This window comes from Rhincodon typus, chromosome 12, assembly GCF_021869965.1.
Source record: "Rhincodon typus isolate 14 chromosome 12, sRhiTyp1.1, whole genome shotgun sequence".
Classification (NCBI taxonomy): Eukaryota; Metazoa; Chordata; class Chondrichthyes; order Orectolobiformes; family Rhincodontidae; genus Rhincodon; species Rhincodon typus.
Window position 1 is genome coordinate 45,063,667 of NC_063343.1, and position 24,213 is coordinate 45,087,879.

A 24,213-nucleotide genomic window follows, 5' to 3' on the forward strand; every position below is an offset into this window, starting at 1 on the left:
CAGCAACATGGAATTGTGCAAAGCAGAACAGGAGCACTTATATGGAGTTTTTAAAAGGAATGGATACCCAAAAAGCACAACCCGCTGATACCTCCGTGACAGACCACAACAAGAAGACATAACACGGCCAGACAAACTAGTCACCCTACTGTACATCAGAGATGTATCAGGGATGGCCATAAGACCACTCAGACCCAAAGGCATCAGGGTAGCACAAAAACCAACAACCACCCTACGACATCTACTGATGAACGTAAAGGATCTCATACCCACAACCAATAAAACTAACACAATATACAAAATACCATGCAAGGACTGTAAAAAACATTACATAGGCCGAACTGGAAGAAAACTGACAATAAGGATACACGAACACCAACTAGCCACCAAGAGACACGATCAATTCTTACTTGTCTCACTACACATGGACAAAGAAAGACACAAATTCCACTGGGACAACACATCCATAATAGCACAAGCAAAACAGAGACATGCCAGGGAATTCCTGGAGGCCTGGCATTCCAATCAGAACTCCATCAACAAACACATTGAACTGGACCCGATATATAAACCTCTGAGAAACAGAACGGGAAGTAATATCAACCATCCCAGCAAACCGAGGCATATAAATAACAAGTGGGACAGAACAGCAACGCTTCACCGGAGGCGCACTGATGACATTACCTAGCAGGGTGATGAAACGTCTGCAATCAAACACACTGACTCGGCGAGCAAGTCTACAACCTCTTCTTAGCAGCAATTCATATTGTGGCATAGGCAGAAGCTAGGGAGCATCTTGCTCACCTCCATCTGGTTAGGCATTGTACACAGTCCAAGAGGAAGAGAGAGCATTAGGTAACAGAGAGAAAAAAAGGCTTTAAACATAGTTTTCTCATCCCATTCTCTCAGTAGTATTACTGACTTCACTGAAAGGAGCTAATACAAAGAATAACGACAATGACTCAGATAACCAAAGTGTTGGAATTTATAAATCACACAGATAAGAGAAATCTTTGAGATTTATTTTACAGAGAAGGCCTGCTTATTATGCATAGGTTGTATTGTTGTAAATTGATAAATCAATAAGCCAATTGTGTCAGTACAATATTAAATATAACGAAAGAAAGTAACAGCAATAAAATAATGATCTCCATACAAACTGAAATGTCAAATTTAAATTAAGGAATAAGCAAGAATGTTATTGATAACTAGTTGTGATGAATTATGCAAAGGATATTTAGAACCAAGACACTGCTGCCATAACTTTAAATGGTGGTCCAAGTGTACCCTATTGCTTGGAGACAGGTTGGAGAAATCAAGGGTTTTTCAGGTACTCAGGCACTTTCTGGCAACATCATGATAGAATCCATGCATCAAATTTATTCGGAAGCAAAGACCTTGCTTGATGCACCATGATCCTTCAAGATACTGGGTGTGCTGTCACTTTCTTAAATTGAGTTTTAAGGAAGGAAAACAGACAAAACATATACATTTCCAAAGTCCATTACTTCATTAGTCTTTTGGATTTTACCGGCATCACCATGGATAAATTTACATCATCAGCTGGATCATGGTTAACTGAAAATATAACCGATAATTTACCTGCTATCGAAGGCAGATTAACGGAGACAGTTTCACCCAATAGTACATCAGCAAATCTAACAGAAAACTCAAATATTAATACTTTTTAATAATGATGCCAGCTTTGATCCATATTGATGCTCCTATAATGGCTCTCTCCTTAATGAAATCAATTCATTTTGGAAAATAGCCACCTATAAATGTGAGGACAGCTCAGTTCCCCTGCATTACTCAGCAGGTCATCTTCTGAATCCGCAAGCAATAATCCTTTTCAAAGAACTGGATTAGTTTGTGGGTCAGTGATGAAATCAAGAAGAATTTAAACTGACTGAAGTGCTGAAAGTTTCAGCGATGATTTCGGTCAGGAGGCACATGACATTTTGTTGCTTTATTTTTGGACGAGGCAGTCCAAACACAAGAAGTGTATCCATGAGGATCCTTGGCTCTCTTACAGCTCTGATCTTTAGATCACATTTTGTGATGCATCACTTACCAGCCTAATGTAGGGGTGATCTGTCCTGTACTACCAGGAGACAGAGAATATAAAGCAGCCAGATCAGGACCCTGTGGTGGCCGATGCAAACCTGGACAACATAAAAATTGACAGGAGGTTTTATTCACCGCATACACTTCAGAGCATACAACCTTTAATACAAAAATCAAGATCATGTTCGATATACAGTACATGATTCTCTCCTGTATCATCCACTTACATGCAACATATTCTTTTCTATGTGACATGGCAGAAATTAATCTTGGCCATAAAATTAGTCTTTAGGTGTCAACTACAAATTCAAGCATTGGATGTACATCCATAGGAAGCTCATCGCACCAGATAAGTCAATTTTGGACAATTTATGTCACCAGTGGCATCCTTTAAGTAGGTCCCAGGAGCTTGCATTGCACCATGAAAGGGTGGAAGAGGTTGAATTGGCCGATCAATAGAACTGCTGAATCGCAGGGCAAATTCCTGGTTCTCTGAGCTATATGCTGAACCTTTTGAATATTTTGTCCTTTCCAACATATACCAATTTCTAAAGCAATAAGCTCTCATTGCATCAAAGCTACCTTCATAATCTCCGTCTCTTATTTGTAAGGAATATCGAAAAAATTGCAGCCTTTCTCTGAACATTGCTTTTTTCCCCATTGTTAGTGTTGATCACGAATTTAATCAGGACTTCTGGCCATTTTTTCAATGGAAAATTGTGAACGTTACTCTTATAAAACATTGTGATATGCGGGTCTGGTAGATTTTAATTTTTTTCCCTCTTATTCAATATAATTTTATGTATTAAAATTGATTTTAAGAAATTCTATGTTTAGATATAAACAAGAAAAATGTTTAATCATACTAATTATCAACATTTTAAAAATCTATTAATCTGTACATCCAAAAAATTGAGCCGAGACTTTGTCCTTAGTCTACTTTACAATTCTTCAGAAAGTTTCTGGTGTACAGGTCCACAACTGCTAACATAAGAGATAACAAGGCGTAGAGCTGGATGAACACAGCAGGCCAAGCAGCATCAGAGGAGCAGGAAAGCTGACGTTTCGGGCCTAGACCCTTCCTCAGAAAATTTTCAGTGCCTGTAAGGGTGGTAGAAACAGAAACCCCTATAACATTAAGAGGTATTTAGATGTACACTTGCAATGTCAAGGCATCCAAGGCTACGGGCCAAATGCTGGAAAATGGGGTTAGAATAGTTGGGTGGCTGTTTTTGACTGGCACAGACTCGATGGTCAAAAGCGTCTTTTTCTGTGCTGTACACCTCTATGACAAAGCCTGACCTGTTAAAATGAGTGTTATACTGGGATAAGTCTGGAATAAGAACTGATTTAGGTAATGAATGTTGACTGGAAAGGGTTATTAGAATCGATATGACTATGCTTTATATCTGCATAGAGGCACTTTCCAGCAGGGGTCACTGTATGGTGGTAAGTATTGAAACCGTGATTTCCTCTCCACTTCCACCATTCCATTTCCCTAAATCAAGGATACTCAAATCAATTATAACACTCTTATCATTGTCCTAGCCATATCAGCAAACTCAGTACAGGCAAAAGACTAAAACTAGGGACTTTCCAACACTGTACAGTTCTGTATATCACCGGATACTGGATACAGTTGGATGAGAAACTCCAGTACTACATAGAAAGGATATATCCATCTCAAATAAGCTGTCTTATATACACTTCAAAACGCTTTGGACTGGAGGCTTCCTGCAGATGCTTTTAAATGGAAACACTCTTAAATGTTTATAAAACACTCTAAATCCTTCATATTTTCAAAGATTAGCGTGCGGAACATATTGTGGTTTTATTTTCAGTTGTTTGCAGATCTTTGCTGCGGTTAACTTAGAAGCCAATAGAGTCTTTTGGCATTGCACTTTTCATTTCTGTGCTGTACAAGCAGGAACCACACAAGGACATTAACCCAGTTGCTTCTGTTGTTCTTAGACCCACTTCTCCAAAATAACTAGTCTCATCTAACTACATAATCCTCCACCATCAGTAAGAGATGAAGGCAAGGGAAATCAAGTCTACAGATATTGTTATGACTGCTCAGTGTTCAGTCAATGACAATTTATGATGGAGGAAGAGTCCACTAATTCTGTTGAAATGTTCTACAAATTGTCTGTTTTTCATATACTGACTGGCCTGGTTTGTATTTTCAGCATGTTTTCCTCTCACTGATAGGCAGTGGGTGGCATGGTGGCACAGTGGTTAGACTGCTGCCTCACAGCTCCAGGGACCCAGGTTCAATTTCACTCTCAGGTGATTGTCTGTGTGGAGTATGCATGTTCTCCCTGTGTCTTTGTGAGTTTGCTCTGGTTTCTTCCCACAGTCCAAAGATGTACAGGTTGGGTGGCTTAGCCATGCTAAATTGCCTGTAGTGTCCAGGGATGTGCAGGCTAGGTGGGTTAGCCATGGGAATTACAGGGAGGGGGTGGGTCTGGGTGGGATGCTCTTCAGAGGGTCAGTGTGGACTTGATGGGCTGAATGACCTGCCCCCACACTGTAGGGATTCTATGACAGCCAAATATTCAGTCCTTGTTTGTCTTTCTACTTTGTTTTCTCTTGCTTTGTCTGATTCCCCACAGATGATTCAGACTGATGCCTGGTGGCTAAACTACAATGTTGTAGACCAGTAATTTCCTGAACCATATGAGATTTACTCTGTCTTATTTGAAGGTGGTAACCTGTGAAGGTAGCTAGTTCAATAAAATAAAACAAAAAACTACAGATTCTGGAAATCTGATACAGAACAGAAATTGCTGGAGAGATTCAACAGGTCTGGCAGGATCAGTGGAGAGAAAGCAGAGTTAATGTTTGGTTCCAGTACTCCTTCTTTACAACTATTAGTAGCTGGAAAAAGGTGGTGTATACGCTGAAAGCAGGAGGTTGGGGGGATGTGGGTTGGTAAGGAGTAAACGAATGGGTGGAGATGGAGCCCAGAGAGACAGAAAGACAGTTAGGCAGACAAAGGGATGGAAAATAGTAAACCAGGGAGAAAGAAAAACTGATAACAGGAATCAAAGTAGGTGAAGATATGTTGGCTCTGTTGAAAGCGCCTCATGTGATGACAGGGCCAGAGGTGTGGGGCTGGATGAAGGACATAGAGGAAGGTGTTCAGGCTGTAAAATTATTGAACTCGATATTAAGTCCTGAAGGCTGCAAGATCCCCAAGCGGCAAATGAGATGTTCTTCCTCCAGCTTGCACTGAGTCTCACTGGAGCATTGCAACAAGCCTGAAACGGAAATGTTGGCCAGGGAATATGGTGATGTGTTGAAGTGGCAGGCACCTGGAAGCTTAGAGTCATTTTTGCAGACAGAATGTAGGTGTTCTCCAAAGTGGTCACTCAGTCTATGTCCTTTACCCAACCCCAAACCCCAGGCCCTGTCATAACATGAGTTGCTTTTAACATTGCCAATAAATTTTCACCTATTTATGGTCCCCATTATCGACTTTCCTTTCTCCCTGGCTTACCATTATACATTCCTTTTTCTTCCTAACTATATTTTTCTCTCTCTGGGCTCCATCTCCACCTATTTGCTTACTCCTTCTACCCTCCCACCCCACCTCCACCCATTGACTTCAGCATATATACCCCACCTTTTCCCAGCTACTAATAGTTCTGAACAAGAGTCAATGGACCCAAAATGTTAACTCTGCTTTCTGTCCATGGATGCAGTCAGACCTGCTGTTTCTGTTTAAAGGTTGTTAGTTTTACTGGTACAGACCAAGATTTATATCCAATTCAGCGTTCTTTCCCTCAGAATAATTCTGGATAATGACTCGTATTACAAGCTGAATTTTGTTAATACATTATAGATCCCATCCAGCATCTGGACACGAGCAAAGACCTCACTGTTGATTCCAGGGAACTCCTTCTGAATCAATACCAATCAGTGGTGAGGCCATTGGCAGGTCTTGCCGTGGAATCAAGACCCAAAGTTCTATGGTTGGAGTCGTGGGGGAATGGGGGACCAGAGGGGTAGAAAGCAAGAGAAAGGTTTTGGCTCCCAGCAGGTAATCCCTACCTAATGTCCTTTGACTAAGGTGATCCATTCTTCTTAAGCTAATGTCACAAGTAGTCCACAGGATAGAAGTATTAGGATTGAAACAGGACACGGTTAATCTCAGTGGTGGTGGACAGAGCTCTTAAGTGGTCCTTAAAGGTCAGTAAAGTCTTACCTTCAGATAATGTCGGTGACACACAGGAATCTTGTGGCACCCAGTTCAAAATTATTTGAAGGAGGCATGCTCATGACAGCTCTGTGCAGTTTTGTGTAAGGTCAGTGATGTTTTTAACTCCATGACACGAAGGAGAGGAGCAGCAGAATGAACTCCTGAGTAGAGTACTAGTTGGGGTGAGTGAGTGGTGAGAGGAGTTTGAAGTGGGGTTGGGGACATAGAGAAGTGAAAAGGGTAGGGCCTGCTGTCCTTTGTGTAAAATGCTGGTGGGGAGAAGGGCTAGTTCTGCATGTTGGTGCGGATAATCAGTCAGGACAAGAAAATGAGAGGCCTAAAGGATAGTGTCTGTATGTCCAAATGTGTGTCCATCTTGGGGTATGGGCAGAGTCCTTATAGGGCATTTGAACCCACCCACAACATTTACATTATCCTTGATGAGATTGTTCTCAGATAATAGAATGAACGAAGTTGGGGGATACAAGACTGGACACCAACATGAGTGAACACAAAAACACAAAATTGCTTCCTCTGCAATTGAGGAAATGTCCCTAATTTCCCCACAACCTTCAATGCATACCAACCACGAATGGTCAGACTAAGCAAACTTCAATGAATAATAGTGATGCAGAATCTGAACAAAATGAAACGAACGTTATGTGAAACAATTTTAAGTGACATTTAATTTTGAAAAACACCTATGCCACCTTTATGCTCTCAAGTCTTACATTAAGGTGTTGGAATTAGGCTGGAAAATTTTGGCAGAGCCTCCCTGTTTGAACAGAAAATGCTTTAATAAGTTGCCCATAGATTAACATTGTCAGCTGATGGGAGGTTTCACCAATGAAAAGCTTCCCCTGCTGCAAAACCAAATGAGTTTTGGATGCACGCCAATGGCACTTAGAATTTTAATTATAGTCATTTGAGAAGACAAAATGAGAGAAATTGGAAGTGGTGCACCATATTGAGAATGGCACGATGTTGACAATATCATGAACTTCCTGCTTAAAGTATCTTTTGCCACTGTACAGGCATAAGTTATACCAAAGTGCATCTTATTGGGGCAAAACATGACAATGGAGGTGATTTGTCAGCAATGCCCATCTCGACAATGATAGAATTCCAGGTAAACTCTTCTTCCATTTGTTCACACTGGATTCAAATTCAGACCATAAGGTCACCCTGAGAGTCCAGTGAGGAGCTATGTATAATGGGTTTTGTTATCAGAAATACAATTATAGAATACAGTCTCTGACTCATGCAACCATTGAAAACAACATGGCCTGATCCCTAACATAATAACCCACTGGACAACCTTACCATCCTGAATGATGACCAGATATGTATTGACTTGTTTACCATGCAAGTAACTCATTCACAGAACACTTTGACCCCTTACAGTTCTGAGGAAGGGTCACCGGACCTGAAACGTTAACTCTGATTTTCTCTTCACAGATGCTGCCAGACCTGCTGAGCTTTTCCAGCAACTCCTGTTTTTGTTCTTACTATTTTCCAGTTTAGTTGAATGCATCCCAGTGCTGAATGGTGACCAGATATGTATTGACTTGATTACCATGCAAGTAACTCATTCACAGAACACTTTGTCCCCTTATTGTTGGAAAAAATTAATCACTACATTTCTCCATAATGAACCGCTGAATTTGATTGGGCATCAGGGTTTATCTTGTATTCTCTTGAGATTCGAAATTTGAGGTGTGGTCTAACAGAGGTATAAGAATTTAATACTGAGAAGCTTTCTAATTAGACGGGGAATCCAGATCAAGGAAACACTATGTTACAATGGTCATGTCATGTGTGCTCTGTCTGAAAGCTGGTCCTTGGCTCATTATCTGCTGATACATTATTCTGAGCTGTTCATCATCTTCCACTTTCAGGGGAAAGGTAAGGAAGCAGGTTCCAAGCCTATCTCAGCTCAGAACGGGAATGGAATCCATGCTATTGTTCTGAACAACATGCCAGCCATCTAGCCAACTGAAATAATTGGTCCTCATAATCTTTGAATCAGAAGCATGCTATTTAGGAATTAACTCAAAAAGCCCTTCTTCATGCAAAAGGTAATGGAAATTTGCAATTCTCTCCCCCCAAGAATCTGGATGCTGGGCCAATTGAAGATTTCAAAACAGAGATGGTAACCTTTTTACGAGATTACAGGAAGGATTAGCAAGGAATATGCATCAAACGTGGCAAATTAAGCTGATGTACAGACGAATCGTAATCTATGAACGGCAGAACAGACTAATGGAGCTGAGTGGTCTAATCCAGTTCCTTTGCTGCTAAGGAACTAAGGTAAAGAGCTTCCTATTCAGTGTACTATGAGGGTTAGGAATAAAGAGCCCAGTTAGTGTACCAGGTTATCTGTCCTCATTTCTGAATGGACCATTATAATGCCATGTCTTCTATGTAAAAGATGATAAAAAGCCAATGCTTCTAGTATTGCTATGCCAGTTAATGGTAATATTTGTTGTGTTTGGCAGATCCATGTATGATAGGAGCATTATTCGGTTCTGTTTTAAAATTTAAATGACGGAAAATCGCTTAAACGTCCAATCTCTGTGAACATGGGAACAGTTTGGCTCATTCAAATCTAACAAAATATGGCTTCACTTCTCCACACAAGGATATAGTTGCAACACAATGCTATCAGTCAGATTCACAGGCCTTTGAGCAGCACTTAATGTCTTTTAAAGTATGACTAATTTATTACTACTTTTGTAAAAGTTTAAAAAGAGTACTTGCAGGAATTTTTGACTCACAACAAATTTCCTGTATGTGAGCAATCAGTATCAAAACGTAGCAAAAATGGAACCCTCTAACACAAAACATTGTTTTTCAATATTCATAAGTTGTTACATTCTTTCAAAATAACCCAAAATCAGCTGTTATAAAAATTTATTGGCAGATTTTTTTTTGTATACGGGCATATTCCAGTTAGAAAAATTAGAATATGGGCATCCTATTCAGCCTTCCAACGTGTTCCTAACTGTATCCTAACTCTACATAACTTAAAAAAAATGCCATTGTCATGTTAGACATGTAGGAACACAGTGATGAGACCAGAGGTATGATTAATTTCCACCATGTCACTAACTACTTCCGACAAACTCTTCCCCAGGTTCCACTCAGGACTGGAATCAGGTAGATGGGTGCAGAGGTGGGTGGCAATCTGCCCTAATCTTGGCAATGTGAGGTACAAACAATTTAAATTCCTGGGAAGGAGGGCTCTAAATCTTTCTTGTGGGGCCTGTTAGGGCACTTCAGCTTGTCCTGACCTCACGGAAAGATGTCATTTAGATAGACGAATTGGTTTGACCTCTTCTGGTGCCAACATTTTGACACCAGGCTCCAATGGCAGGGGTTCTCTGGGCACTGATTGGAACAACACTTAGGTCTTGATGATGGCACTGGGGTTCAATATGAATATTTAAAGAGAGAAACCCCTGTTCTCCACACTCTAAATCTCTTCCTCTCTTCACACTCCACCGATAGTTTCTAACATGTCACTTTCTAAAGTTGAAGAAATTTGGATGGGAAATGAATGTCAGAGGTCCACCTAGGCTTGTACCAAGTAGGCAGAGGTTAACATCTCTCCATACTAGTTTGATGTTAAAAATGAACATTGCAAATAATACTACAAGAAAGGCTCAAAGCAGTGAATGTAAGACTGGATGACAAATGAACTTTCCTTCTGATAAAAATTGTGGCAACAATGTTCCAACTAAGTATTCTGAGCAAACTCCAAGTTTTACAACAAACTAAATCTGACCACAAAGCTCCCAAACGTGATGACACAACTTCTTTTAAGTAGCACAGACTCCAAAGCTCAGTCTCACATTGACCTAACTTGACATTTAGATATTACTCACAATGTAAAGATCACTTTGCCTTTTCACTGCTATTTCCGGTCAAATCCCTGACACAAGTATACCACAATCACACATTTCGTTAATTAATTTACATGCTTTTACTTTGCTTGGGAAGGAAAAGGTTAAACCACTGTCTGACACCCAAAGCTAGTTTCATGCATAAAGATGCTGGCATTTATTTTTGTCAAGGTTAATGTGGAAAAAATATAATTTACAAGCAATTCTTTCATTACTTCCATCAAGTCTTTGTTTTGAGTTTTGCTTGGTATTTCTGTCTATAAGGTTAGTGTGCATTATAGGCTGTTTTATCATAGGTCAGGTGTTCTCCACAATATATACTTTTCAACAGGCAGTACGAGATGATACACTGGGATCAATCATTGTCATTCTGCTAAGATCTGTAGGCTCAGCAATGACCAGGGATGAAACCTTCAGATTTGTATGCCTCAGCAGGACACTATGCAATGAATGCACTTACTAAGACCTCAAGGAAGCTTTTTATCTGAATGGCTGGTACAGGGTTTAAGGATTTTTCAGCCAGGGTTGTGTGAAACAGACTCAGTTAACGTAATAACTGGGATTAACCCTCCAGTTTGAACACTCCAGTAGATAGCCATCTTCAGCTGAAACTTTTCCAAGTGCAGCTATAATTTCTACCTCCACTTTTGATTTCATTTCTTGTTGAAAGCAGATCAATGACAAAGTGGTTTGGAAAAGCATTTACAGGAATGTGAAACTGTTTTAAAGCAGGAAGAATTTTGGAAGAAGATAATAGGAGCAAGAGCAGGAAACATTTTGAAAACCCAACGTACAGAGTTTTATTTCAAGATGCTTGAGTCAGAATAATTTGAAAGCTGGTCCATTGTTCTCTCTGCATGAATGTGCTTCTCTTCACTAACATTAAAACAGACCATTGCAGAAGATGATTCCTTTCTTGTAATTTATTGTCTATCTCTTATTTTTTTCACAATTTCTGCCGAATGCATGAAGCTCGTTTGGATGGGAACTTGGCTCTTTTACTTCTTGTGTTAAATACATTACCATTGCAGCTGTTGTTTCCACACCAACGTGTTGGAAATGATTTTCACAAAGATAATCAGCAGTGCTGATCCACTTACCTGATTTTTGGTTGATCTCTGCTGGAAGGTGTGGTGAGTGTGAACTTGGGGCAAAGTGCTCATTGCTGTAGGAGATGAGAGGTGTGAGGGGATGGACTGCATGGGATGGCTGCACCACAGGAACCTTGTTTGACTGAAAGACAAAACATTTAAAATATTTAGAAATGGACTGGAAAGGCAAATACGATTTTGACATAATCACCCAATACCTCAGTGAATTGAAATCACAGTGATGTAAACTGCCATTACAGTAATACATGTTGATAACACAGAAATGGCCCATTTCTGAAGAAGGGTCCCAACCCGAAATGTCAAATTTTCCTGTTCCTCTGATGCTGCCTGGCCTGCTGTGTTTCTCCAGCTCCACAATGCGTTATCTTTGACTCCAGTATCTGCAGTTCTTACTATCTCACAGTAATACATATTAGTTGCCTAGAAAAGGATCCTGTATTTGGACTGTTTTTGCTACTGTGCCTTGTCAAATACCCCGTGTCACATCTGGATTCGATGTTGTATCAAGTTCCTTTAACAGTGAATTGCTGTTAGATGAACATAAATGAAGATAAACTCAAAATTTAACATTGGCTTAGTCCAGTTCAGGTGTGAGGAAAGTACACATTCTTTATTTGTGGGACAGAGAGTACCTTATCCAACCTTTGAATGGATGGGTAATCATCTGCACCACATCTAAGGAGTTGACCAGAATTTCTTATGACGCATTGAGGTCACACTAATGATGCAGGTCAACTTATTTTAGCAACATGCCTTGTGAATGCATTTGTTTTTGGTAGATCCTTAATGTATGTTTATTCATTTGTGTTTAACAGTTACTTAAGTTAGTGTTTAATGATCTATATTTATTCTTTCCAAAGATGTCTCGCCGGTTAAATCTGAGGTTTTCTAGCTATAAACATGTTGGTTCCAAAAATCATGTATGCTTCACGCGATAACTCTCTGTTTTTGCACTAAAATTCAACAACAAAAGTAACATGAAACCAGATGAGATCCAGTTTCCATTGCTCTCAGCATTAAAGAAACTAGATTCTGCTGTTCTGCTATCTTCCAATGAAGCCAAGTGTGTATGTGGCTCTGGCACAGATTTTTGCCTCTCCATTGTGATGAACGATGAAAATGGTAGAAGATGTCAGAAAACTCTAGTCCTGTCCTGTACCAGGTATTTTATATTTTCACAGGGAAATTGAGGGCTACCGGTAGGTTGTACATGAGCATTTTGTGGAGGCAGTAGGCAATTTAAATGATCAGCTGCCTCACTCAAATCTTATTTTGAAATCCCTGGAGTCTTGGAACACTGAGAGTGGAAATTGCACAGGGCAACAGCACATCAATTCTCAGTATGTTTCTTCTGGCTAGCCAATGTAGTCCTTTGCAGAGCTGGGTATCCCTGTTGATATCGTCCCAGGAATAGGGCTCAGTGTTTCTTTGGGGGGATGGAGTCTGTATCCTTTAGGTGTGGGAGTCAGGTATCAAGGCTGGGGTGGGGAGGTGGGAATTAGATGTGGGAATTTGGGGTGTTAATTGTGGAAATGTTGTGTGGTAAGAAGTGCACAAACCCCTGGGAACTGTCAAACATTTCAAGAAGTGCCAAGAACTATTTAGTGAAAAGAACTGCTGACCTGTAAAGAAGTGTCAAGCTCTGTCAAGAAGTGTTGACTGGGTAAGAAGTGTCATGAAATTTTTTTTAAAAAAGTCAGCCTGTCAAGAAGTGTCAAGAAATATTGATCTGTCATGAAATAGATTATCAAGAGGTGTCAACACTTGCTAAAATATGTTTTTATGAAAGACAGTGCTTTTCTTAATAGAATGTAGTCTGCAGTAAATAACTTTCATTACCAGAACATTACTTTTTTCTCCTGTATTCATGGCTCATTGTGGTGTAGATACAAAAGGTGATCAAAGGGAATGGTAACAAATGGCATTTGCAAAGGAATAACCTGCCCACTGGCACCCAATTTGGGTTCTGCCTCGGTCAGTCAACTCCTGACCTGATTACAGTCTCGATCCAAATGTGGACAAAAGAACAGAACTGCGGTGAGAGAGACTAGTCTTTATATTAAGGTAGCATTTGACTTAGTGTGGCATCAAACAGTCCTAGCAAAACTCAAGTCATTGAGAAACAGGACATTAGAGTTTTCCCTGGGATTTTTTTGATTTGTTAATTGTAAAATAGATGAATGTTTTATCGAATTAAAGTGCTATGTAAATGCAAAATTGTTGTTGGACAACATGAGGACACAGGCTGGAGAAAGACAGGGCAGCTTTCAGTTATTGCCCACCATAGTTAAATAGTTTGTGATATTGCTTAGGCTCACACATGATAAAATGTCATTTGGGTGGGATACCAGAGGGTAAGCAATGCCGTGTCATTGAATCACAGCATGCAGTCAAGTGGAAAAGGATGATACAAGTGGAATAGATTGGGACAAAAAAAGAGAAAAATGTGCTCTTTAGAGATATTGTAATACAGTATGTGATTAACTTTGTTGACAACAGCTTCACATTGACTGGAAATTTCAGTGGCTAATAATCAATAATTACAACTGAATCCTTCTCCTGTCCCATCTTTGCTAATGGATCTACCTTCATCATATATGCGTCTCATGTTTCCACTTCCTATTTGCATACGTTTACATTTATCTCCATTAAAATCTGTCTTAAGCTATCTGTTTAATAGGTACAGGTCCCTTTAAATATTATCAATTCCTTCATCTGTATTACCTTAACTTAATGCCATCAGCAAATTTAAAAACGTTCATCGTGATTATGCAAGAAAAACATTTCTCGATATTGACATCAGAGCACATCTTTTGGAGCAGTTCTCTGCATAGATTCACTAGTCTCTGTCCCTTATTCCAGCCACGCCTTTCCCCAACCCTTCCCCACCGCCCCCTCATCATTATCTAATTGTCATCTTTTGCTTAACTTAGTTTTCCATCCAGTTAGCCGATTTCTCTTTGTCTCTCAGCCTTGTAATTAACTGAGCCCATTATTTTTGCCATCCTCCTCTGAAGGTAATGAATCATGCTGGGATATGCTTCTATGGTTCACAAATGCCTTTTAGGGAAGGAAATCTGTTATCACCACCTGGCCTGGCCCATATCTACATCTAAAGAAGGAATTAAGCTTTAGGAACTTGGCATTGACTTCGGCATCGAAATGCAAACCTGTCGACTTGGCAGTAACTTCCTTAGCACCATCAGTGGGCTTGAGCCAAAGGTGGGACAGCGCTCCTACCGATTAGTCAATCAACAGCTGACATAGCATACTTACAAATCATACCTTCTTACTATACCAGACACCAACATAACCAAACATAGGTATATCCTGTCCCACTGGCAGGACAGACCCACCAGAGATGTGATGGCTTAATGGTATACGGTTAGGAGAGAGTTGACTTTGGAGTCTTTAACATTGATTCCAGACTCATGAAGGCTTATGGTATTAGATCAAGCATGGGCCAAGAAAGTTCCTGCTGATTACCAACTACCACCATCCCTTATCTCCTCAGCTGATGAATCAGTGTTCCTTCATGTTGAACGTCACTTGGACGATGCATTGAGAGTGGCAAGGGCAGAGCGTGTACTCTGGGTAGAGGACATCAATGATCACCTCCAAGAGTGGCTCAGCAGCATGAGTAATAACTAAGCTGGCCCCACCCTAAAGGACAGAGCTGTTACACTGGGCTTACAGCAGGTGGTGAGGTAACTAACAAAGAGAGAAAATTCTACTTGCTCTCATTCTCACTGATCTACCTGTTACTGATGCATCTGCCCATGGCAGTATTGGTAGGAGTAAGCAACGCAAAGTCCTTAAAGTCTTCACTTCAAGGCTTTTCAATCACATTGTGTAGCACTGCCACCGTCCTAAATGGGACAGACTTTGAACAGATCTAGAAACTCAAAACTGGGCATCCATGAACTGCAGTGGACCATCAGCTGCAGCAGAATTGTATTCAACCACAATTTTTAATCTTGTGGGTTGGCATATCCCTCACTTTGCCATTACCATGAAGCTGGAAGATCAACCCTGGTTCAGTGAAAAGTGCAGGAGGGCATGTCAGGACCAGCTCAAAGTAGACCTAAAAATGAGGTTTCAACCTGGTGAAACTACAACACAGGACTACTTTAATGCCAAATATCAGCTTGCTATAGACAGCACAAAGTGATGCTATAATTAATGGATCAGATATCACTTCTATACTCCTGTCACATCCAGTTATGATTGGTGATGTACAATTCAACAACTAAGAGGAGGAAGAGACTCCATAAATATTCTCAGCTTCAGTGTGCCCAGCACACCAAAGCAAAAGACAAGGCTGATGCATTTGCAAACATCTCCACCCAGATGAGCCAAATAGATGATCCATCTTGGCCTCTTCCTGAGGTTTATACTCTAGAATTAGCTGCGTCCCTAGTCAGGCTGTGTCAGTACACCTACAACATTGACTGGCATCTGCATGACAGTATCGAAAATTGCCCAGGTATGTCCTGTACACCAAAAGCAAGGCAAATCCAAAGCGCCAATTAACACCCTACCAGTCCATTTTCTTTTGCTCATGTTGAGACCAAGGTTGTAACGAAGTCAGGAGCAGAGTGAACCTGACAGGATCCAGTCCATTCTCGATCATGAGCAAAGTGTTGGAAGAAATTCCATCAAGTGGCATTTAGAAAGGAATAACCTGCTCACTAAAGTTTAATTTGGCTTTAATCAGGAAGAATACTCTCCACAAATCATACCTGGTACACAGGAAAATGATTGCGATTGTTGGAGGTCAACCATCTCAGTCCAAGAACATCATTGCAGGGGTTCCTCAGGATAGTGTTCTACCTCTAACCATCTTCAGTTGTTTCATCAATGACCCCCATCCATCATAACATTAGTGAAAGGAATGTTTGCTGATGACTGCACAATATGCAGCACCATCTGGGACCCTTGGACACTGAAGCAGCCCGTATCCATATACAGCAAGTTGACATCATCCAGGCTTGGGCTGGCAAATGACAAACAATATTTGGGCCATACAAGTACCAGGAAATGACTGTCTCCAAGAGAAGAGATTCTAATGATCACCCTTTTATGAGCAATAGCATTACCATTGCTGAATCCCCCACTATCAACATCCTGCATTTAACCATTGATCAGAAACGGAACTTTGCTAGTCAAATATATGCTTTGGCTACAATAGCAGGTCAAAGGTTGCTAATTCCGTGGTGAGTAACTCACACCATTTCTTCACCAGTGACACTCTGTGACAGCAGTGTGTACACTGTACAAGATGCACTGAAGGAACTTACCAAGCTTCCTTGTTAGCGCCTTCCAAATCTATGACCTCTACCACTTAGAATGTCAACAGCAGCAGATGCATGAGAGCCTGTAAGTTCCCCTCCGAACCATAAATCATCCTGACTTAAGAAATAAATTCCTGTTCTTTCACTGGGGTAATAATCCTGGCACTCCCTTCATAACAGCACTGTTGGTGTGTCTACCGACAAGGCAGCTCATCATCGTCTTCTTCAGAGTAGTTAGGGATGGGCAATGAATGCCAGCAATACCTATAACCCATAAATGAACAAAAAGAAATATGGTAGGTGTGAGGCTAGAGGGGATCGATGACGGGTTGAGGTGTTTGGGGATCTCACAACCTCTGGTACTTGCCCCCACATTATTCTCTTCTGAGTGGGGATAATGTTTACATGTGGGGTAATTGATAAAGTTTAAAAAAGAATTGCTTAGACAATGGAAGTGGGGTTGCTGCTTTGCTCAGAATGCTACAATCACAGCCACAATCCCTTTGCATGCTGAGTTCCTGATGTCAATAATGTCATGTAAGAGACAACATGCTTGACCACAAAAAGGGACAGTAATTTGGAGGGAGAATCACCTCAGAACCAAAAACCTATTACACTGTCAGAGGGCTTTCAAAGTGATTCTAACAGTTGCATGCACAGAAAGATTTCAAGACAAGCTGTGTTCCCGACTATTAAATCATAAATTGTATATTAAAACTCTGCCATTAACACCAATACAACCATACTTTTTTTGGAGAATGATACTTATATATCATCTTTCCTTTTCAAAGCATTTGGCTAAAAAAACAAATTCTTGTTTTTTGTAGTGTTGAGATTTTTTAGTATACTGTAATTTTTGTACCAAAGTTCTTCCTTCTGCTCTTTCACCTGAATACCAAATAATTACTTTGATCTATCATTTGGGACCATACAACGAATTTATGGACAGGAATTTGTGAAACTGATTTGAAGAAGCCCTCTGAAGATCTGCCAGCCTTTCAGCCTGGGTGCTCATATTAGATGCTGCCTGCTGGGAATCACTGCTAATGGCCCTGGGTTGGGGAGGTTCCCTTATTTAAATAATTCCAGCTGGAATAATAGAATCCCTACAGTGGGCAAGCAAGCCATTTGGCGCATCAAGTTTATACTGACCCTCTAAAAAGCATCCCACCTAGACATAGCCCTCTCCCCCCACCCTATCCCTGTAAACTTGTGTTTTCCCATGGCTAATCCACATAGCCTGCACACTACAGCATGGCCAATTCATCTAACCTGCACACCTTTGGTCTGTGGGAGGAAACCGGAGCACCTGGAGGAAACCCACGCAGACAGGGAGAGAATGTATAAACTCCACACAGACAGTTGCCTGAGGGTGGAATTGAACCCAGGTCCCTGGCACTGTGAGGCAGCAGTGCTAACCACTGAGCCACTGTGTTGTCTTGGAAGCAGATTCAAATATCCGCCAGATGCGGGAGGGTCACCTGCTCTTTTGGGGGAATGGCAGGACCAATGTCAGATATCATCCCAAAATTAACATTTTGTAAACTGCCCAAAAGACTTAACTTCAAGAAAATTCAGTGGCTCCAATGCACACTTTAATGGTAGAGGTCCTACGGCTGTGGAGGGAAAGGAGAGATTACTAGGCCATGATTATGGAGGGTTACCAACGTGAGGACTGATTTTTGCAACAGTATCCTTCTGAACACCACACAAACCATCTTACAATTTGAACATTTCCTGTTTTTGTGTTGCCTTTGCAGTGGTGCCTTTAAACATTGCTATTTAGTCTAATCAAAATCTAGCTCCATCAGGGCACACGTTCCATCCATTGATACATAAACATCAAGATGGCGGTGGAGTAGTAGGGGCTGCACGTGGGCTCTTGCCCGAGGCTCATCGGCTGCCATCTGCTTTCTTTCTTCCCTTTTCCATTTTACACAGGCTCCCTCTCTTTCATATTTTTCTTTCTTTCGTTTCTCTTTCCTTGGGGCCTTCTTAGGTGGGTTAGTTGGCGACATTGGAGTGCCAGCTAGAGCAGGCCTTGCACAGAATGGCAACTCTTCACGGAGACTGGAGGCAGTGGTGGCAGTGACAGCAGGGAGGTCCACCCCAGCATTCGGTGGCAGCAAAGCTCCTCCAACGATCGTCGGTGTTCGGGCTTTTCAAGATGGCGTCAGCAAGGCGACATTTTGGAGGAGGATGGCTGGAGGAGGAGGGGGGAGGGTCTCTTGGTGAGACAACAGCAGTAGCCTGGTCTGGCAGTGTAGCCAGGGACTCCTGGTTGCATTATGCCCAGAGCAGGGACTCCTGGCACTGGCGAGCTGGTGGCTGCAGTGTCAGTGGTGTGCTATGCCCAGTGCCGGGACTCTTGGTGTCATCGAGGCGGCAGTGGAGCCGGGGGCTCCTAGTTGTGGGGCGAGTGTGGGATCAGCACAGGACCCGGCATCAGCAGCAGTGAAGTGGGCCCAGTGGCAAAAGAGATGGTGCCTAAAGAGTGGCAACTCCTACACTGGTGGGTCCAGTGCAGGAAGTGGCAAGGCAGTAGAGGAGGGGTGGCAGAGTGGGTGTTATTGATGAACCAGCTCAGAGCTTTCTTTCAGTTATATCTTTTATCCTTTTTTAAAATTCATTAACAGGAGAGGGTGTCGCTGGCCAGGCAGCATTTATTGCCTGTTCCTAATTGCCCAGAGGGCAGTTCAGAGTCAACCACATTGCTGTGGGTCTCGAGTCACATGTAGGCCAGACCAGGTAAGGATGGCAGTTTCCTTCCCCAAAGGACATTAGTGAACCAGATGGGTTTTTCCCGATAATCGACAATGGATTCATGGTCATCACTAGACTCTTAATTCCAGATTTTTATTGAATTCAAATTCCACCAATTGCCATGGCAGGATTCGAACCTGGGTCTGCAGAATATTATCTGGTTCTCGGGATTAACAGTCCAGCGATAATACCATTAGGCTATCGCCTTATTCTTAACTTATTTAAAATGGTGCTGGATTGTGGCAACTGTTGAAATTCTTCACTGGATTTTACTGTATTATTCACTGTAAAATGCAAGCGACAGTAAATCATAAACTTTGAGAAGTGAAAATCCTTCCACAGGTTTGAATTTTTTTCCCCAGGTTCTTGCCCACTACCTGCCACTTTTTCCAGCTTAAATGGAATGGGAAGCATTTAATAATCTTCCTAGGGTCTGTTCATTTTTCTTTTGGTTTTAATAAGGTCAACTTAAAACAAAATTGAACAGCTCATTCTCAGTATGTTGCTATCAATCTCTATTTTTAATATCAAATAAATTGCCCCCTGCTGCTCGAATCAATTGTGATGCTTTCCTCTATCTGTGGTCCTTCTAAACATACATTGCTTTTGTTTTCCTGACAATTTTCTCCCCTCCCAGCTGCTCTTGCATGTATTGAAGGCGAAGTCTGTTTCAGGCAAGGGCAAAGATGAAAGCTATTTGACACCAGCCCGACAATATCTTCAATTGATGCCCAAAAGAAATTGTTTGGTTGTAAAACAAGTTATTTGCTATTTCCCGCGATCTGTTCCAAGGATCACTTTCACTCCTGTTGACACCCTGCTGCCTAGACCTTCTGTTGCTTTCCATGTAGGGTTTCCAACTGTAAATAAATGTATTCTTGGAGCTTTCATCACATAACTTGCTCCTTGCTCCAGCCAATAGTCAACCAACACATGCCTTCCTAAGCCAATTGGAAAGCAAGAAAAAACTTGTTACCTAAACAGACAGACTTGACTGTCAGCCAAACAGCTTCGCCAGGAAAATGAAGTTATCAGAGGGGCAGAAGGCTATTTTGTTCTCATCTACTCTGCCAGAAAAGGCAGTTTCAGACCTTGGTGTTATTGATCATAATGGGCATCAGGAAGAGTTTCATTCTGTGCTCCTAGTGCTGACACTGCATTGTAACCAAAATTTGATACACGAGTTAATCTTCCTTTTTCTAACCTGGTTTCTAAGGTAGTGTATCTCTGTGTTCCTGGTTACGTAATTAACTCTGTCAATCATTAATAAGCGAAAAAGAAATGGTTTACATTAACTGATCATCTTTCAAATCCTCAGGATGTTTAAACTGTTTCACAGCAGATGCTGTCCAGCATTCTTTATATCATCAGGATGTTTAAACTGCTTCATAGACAATCAAGTACCTTTGGAGGATTGCCACTGTTTTAAGGTACTTGCAAATGCAGAGATAATTTTCACACATATCCCACATTAAGGAATGAGATAAATGTAATTAGATTTAATGGTGTTGACTGGATGATAAATGCTGTCTATAACAACAGTGTAAGCCCTGATGTTTATTGAATATTGCTTGAAATATTTTATAATCATCAAATGGTTGATGGAGATTTTTGTGGGTTCTGAAGAAGAGTCATATCAGACTTGAAACATTAACTCTGTTTCTCTCCACAGATACTGCTAAGCCTGAGATAACAAGATGTAGAGCTGGATGAACACAGCAGGCCAAGCAGCATCAGAGGAGCAGGAAGGCTGACATTTCGGGCCTAGACCCTTCTTCAGAAAAATTCTATTTTCTATTTCCTGTTGGGGATTTGAGTTTAGTAAACTATATGAGAGATTAAGAGTATTAATAAAGTCATTAAATAGAGCATTCAGTTTTTTAGTCCCTTCTACTTTCTCATGAGTCTTTTTTGCTGGGTATTCCTAAATGAGCTGAACAGGGCCAGGTGGATGACCTGGTATCTGATCATTTCATATTCCACTGCACCATAGTTGGTCATCAGAGAGTTAACCAGCGAGACACTGTAAAAACTTTCATACAGCTGCTTATACACTCAGGTATGATTAAAATCATTGTCAAATGATCCAAATCATAGACAAGGAGAATTTGTTTTCACTCCGAAAGTTATGCGGATCTGGAATTCTCTACCTAAAATGGTTTTAGAGCTAACTGCCAAATTAATTTCACATAGAGTTGGACAGGAACTCAAGATAGGGATATTAGAGGATATGGGACAAAAAGCGCAGGTATGGAAGAAAGTACAACTGCCCTTTCCAAGAGCCAGTACTGGCATGACAGGCTGCATGATCTCATTCTAAGCTGTAAATTTCTATAATCCTATACCTTTGGTTTTACGAAACATTCAGCAATTCACTAAGAATACTCCTTGCAATTCCACAGATGGATTGCCAATCACCAACTTTTCTTCCAGCATGGTTGGCAACTTGTCCATGGAATTGCGAGGAGTAGTCTTCGTGAAGTGCTAGGTTAAATATCTCCGCTCACCGCCCCCCCACCACATCCCCCAAGTGGGATAAATAACCCTCACTGGGTGGAAATCTCACCTTCAGGAGTTGCTGGCTATGCTCCTGCCAAGGCTGTATGGTTGGCATTGCCAGGATTGCAGACAGATGCATGTAGAAAATGCCATGGATTCTGGAGGAAGCTAAGCTTGGAGGCTTTGGCCAATGTTTGGGGGTGGGGTGGGGGGTGGTGTTTGGTGGTGGTGGGGTCAGGGCAGGGCTGAAATGTAGCTGCTTTGGTACCAAAGGGATGGGAGCAAAGGGGCATGGTACTGTTTTGTACCATGTGTTAGCAGGAGGTAAGGGGGACTGCTATCCTCCCAGGTGGTAGCCCTGATAGGCAAGGAGCACCCTCCAATTATTGTAATTCTCTTGCTACAATTTTAAACATTTTGAGAAGAAAAGGGAGTCGTCCGCTCTCACTTGCCTGCCCATGTCACTTACGTGATGGCATGGCTGGCATAATGTTGGGGTCAACTGAGCCTTTACCAAACTCAACTGACCCTTTATTTATGCATGGTGGGTGGGTGGGACCTGCCCACCTTCTGTATTATGGCACTGAGTGGATGGGAAGCTATTGGGCTAGACACCTAATCCATGTTAAATGATCCTCCCACATAGGTCCCACATAGAACACACTCGGTGGGGGCATTTAAAATCCGAATCCATGTCCTAAAATGTGTAACTCGGTGACAGCAGCGTCTACTCTACATCATCTATGTTTTATTATGGCAGGAAACAACTCAAGTACCTTTGGAACACAACCTGCAGATCAACAACTTCTCATAATTAAAAATAAAACATGTTGTCACTGCACAAATCGAGAAAAACGGTTTGCTTAAGGCAGGAAGCTGATTTTTCAATTAATGGAATCAGTATTTAATGTACCTCAGTCAACAGCAATAGCTTTTGGTTTCAGTTTGCAGCCTGTTTGCTTTTTATGTACTTTGGAGCTGACTTCAATGAGTTTTTCCCATGTGCTCACATGAAAGCAATTGGCTCATGCTTTAATTATCCATTTGAAACCACTTCAAGAGGCTATTTTAAAATAGATCATTTTGAAATGGTTTTGCACTGGGTTTGTACAGCTTGTTATGAATTAGCCTGGAAATATTAGTGGGTACAGAGCCCAAGAAGTACAAAACCCACGTTGGATTGGAAAAAAGTAATTGCTTCAATGGTTTCCATATAAAGAATAGTTGTTTTTTTTAATTCTAGGATTACAGTGAATACAGAGCATGCTGTACAGTAAAACCTATATTTTAATTTACTTGAATAGTTATATTATAGATTTACATGTCTAAATAATGTGGGATTTTAAAAAGTCCACCCTTGGTTTTGGAGGAATATACTGGATTGCTGCATATTTTCTCATTGTTATTCAGTGATTAGTTTCTTACATCATTTGTTCAGACAAATGAATATGGACAAGCTGAACTAAAAGCAAAACTACAATATTTAGTCAGAAGTCACATGACACCAGGTTATAGTCCAACAGGTTTATTTAAAATCACAAGCGCCGTGTAGCTTCTGACTTCATCACCCCAGTCCAACACCGGCATCTCTACAATATTTAGATCCACAACACCAGCATGATTTAATAAATAACAACCCCAATCTTTAGCACTTTTTATTTCGTTTCAGAAACAGGTGTTATAGACTGATCACAGGGCTAAAACATTAACTCTGTCAAGGGCTGTTGGACCTGCTGAGTGGCCCTAACATTTTCTGTTTTGGTTTCATGTTACCAGCACCTACAAAGTTTTGCTTTAGTCAGAAGCTGTTGCCTCCAGAAACTGTACAAAATAATCAATTTAAAGTAGATGTACATGCAGAAAGATGAATTCTCTGTTTCAATTGACACTCTTTTCATGTGTTAAAAGCATACAGACCAGGAAGATTTCAGGTTGGATTCTTTGGTTAGGGTGGACAAACACAACAAATATGTAGATGCTGTGAGGTCTGGTCCATGAGCTTTTGGAAATTCTTTACCATGAACAGAGACCTGTTTCAAAATGTCGCAATATTAATTTAAGCAATGTTCTCAATGCATGTCCCATAAAGCCACCACATCATAAATCCTCAATCTGAACTGATTTGATGAGTTTAGTGAAGGAAAGAAAACCCTTCTAAATTAAATTTTTGTGAAAATGAAATCAGAGCACTTGTGACCACAGAGAATATCCTTGGGATCAGAATCAACAAGCATTCTGTTTTTATCAAGATGTCAAAATGATCCAGCTTAACGTATAAATCATGGTAATAAAAGAGAAAATGCTAATGGTTTTAGAGATAGTAGGAACTGCCAATGCTGGAGAATCTGAGATAACAAGGTGTAGAGCTG

At 41.0% G+C, this 24,213-nt stretch overlaps 1 protein-coding gene across 1 annotated transcript in view; it reads right to left on the minus strand.

Moving 5' to 3' along the window:
* LOC109928314 (transcription factor 7-like 2) overlaps positions 1-24,213 on the minus strand; it is a 171,518-nt gene that overhangs the window by 2,743 nt on the left and 144,562 nt on the right. Inside the window, exons 4-5 of the mRNA XM_048603526.1 lie at positions 11,277-11,409; positions 2,075-2,165 (exon numbers count right to left, since the gene is read on the minus strand). Coding sequence (XP_048459483.1) covers positions 2,075-2,165; positions 11,277-11,409 — 224 coding nt within the window. The remainder of the gene's footprint in view (positions 1-2,074; positions 2,166-11,276; positions 11,410-24,213) is intronic.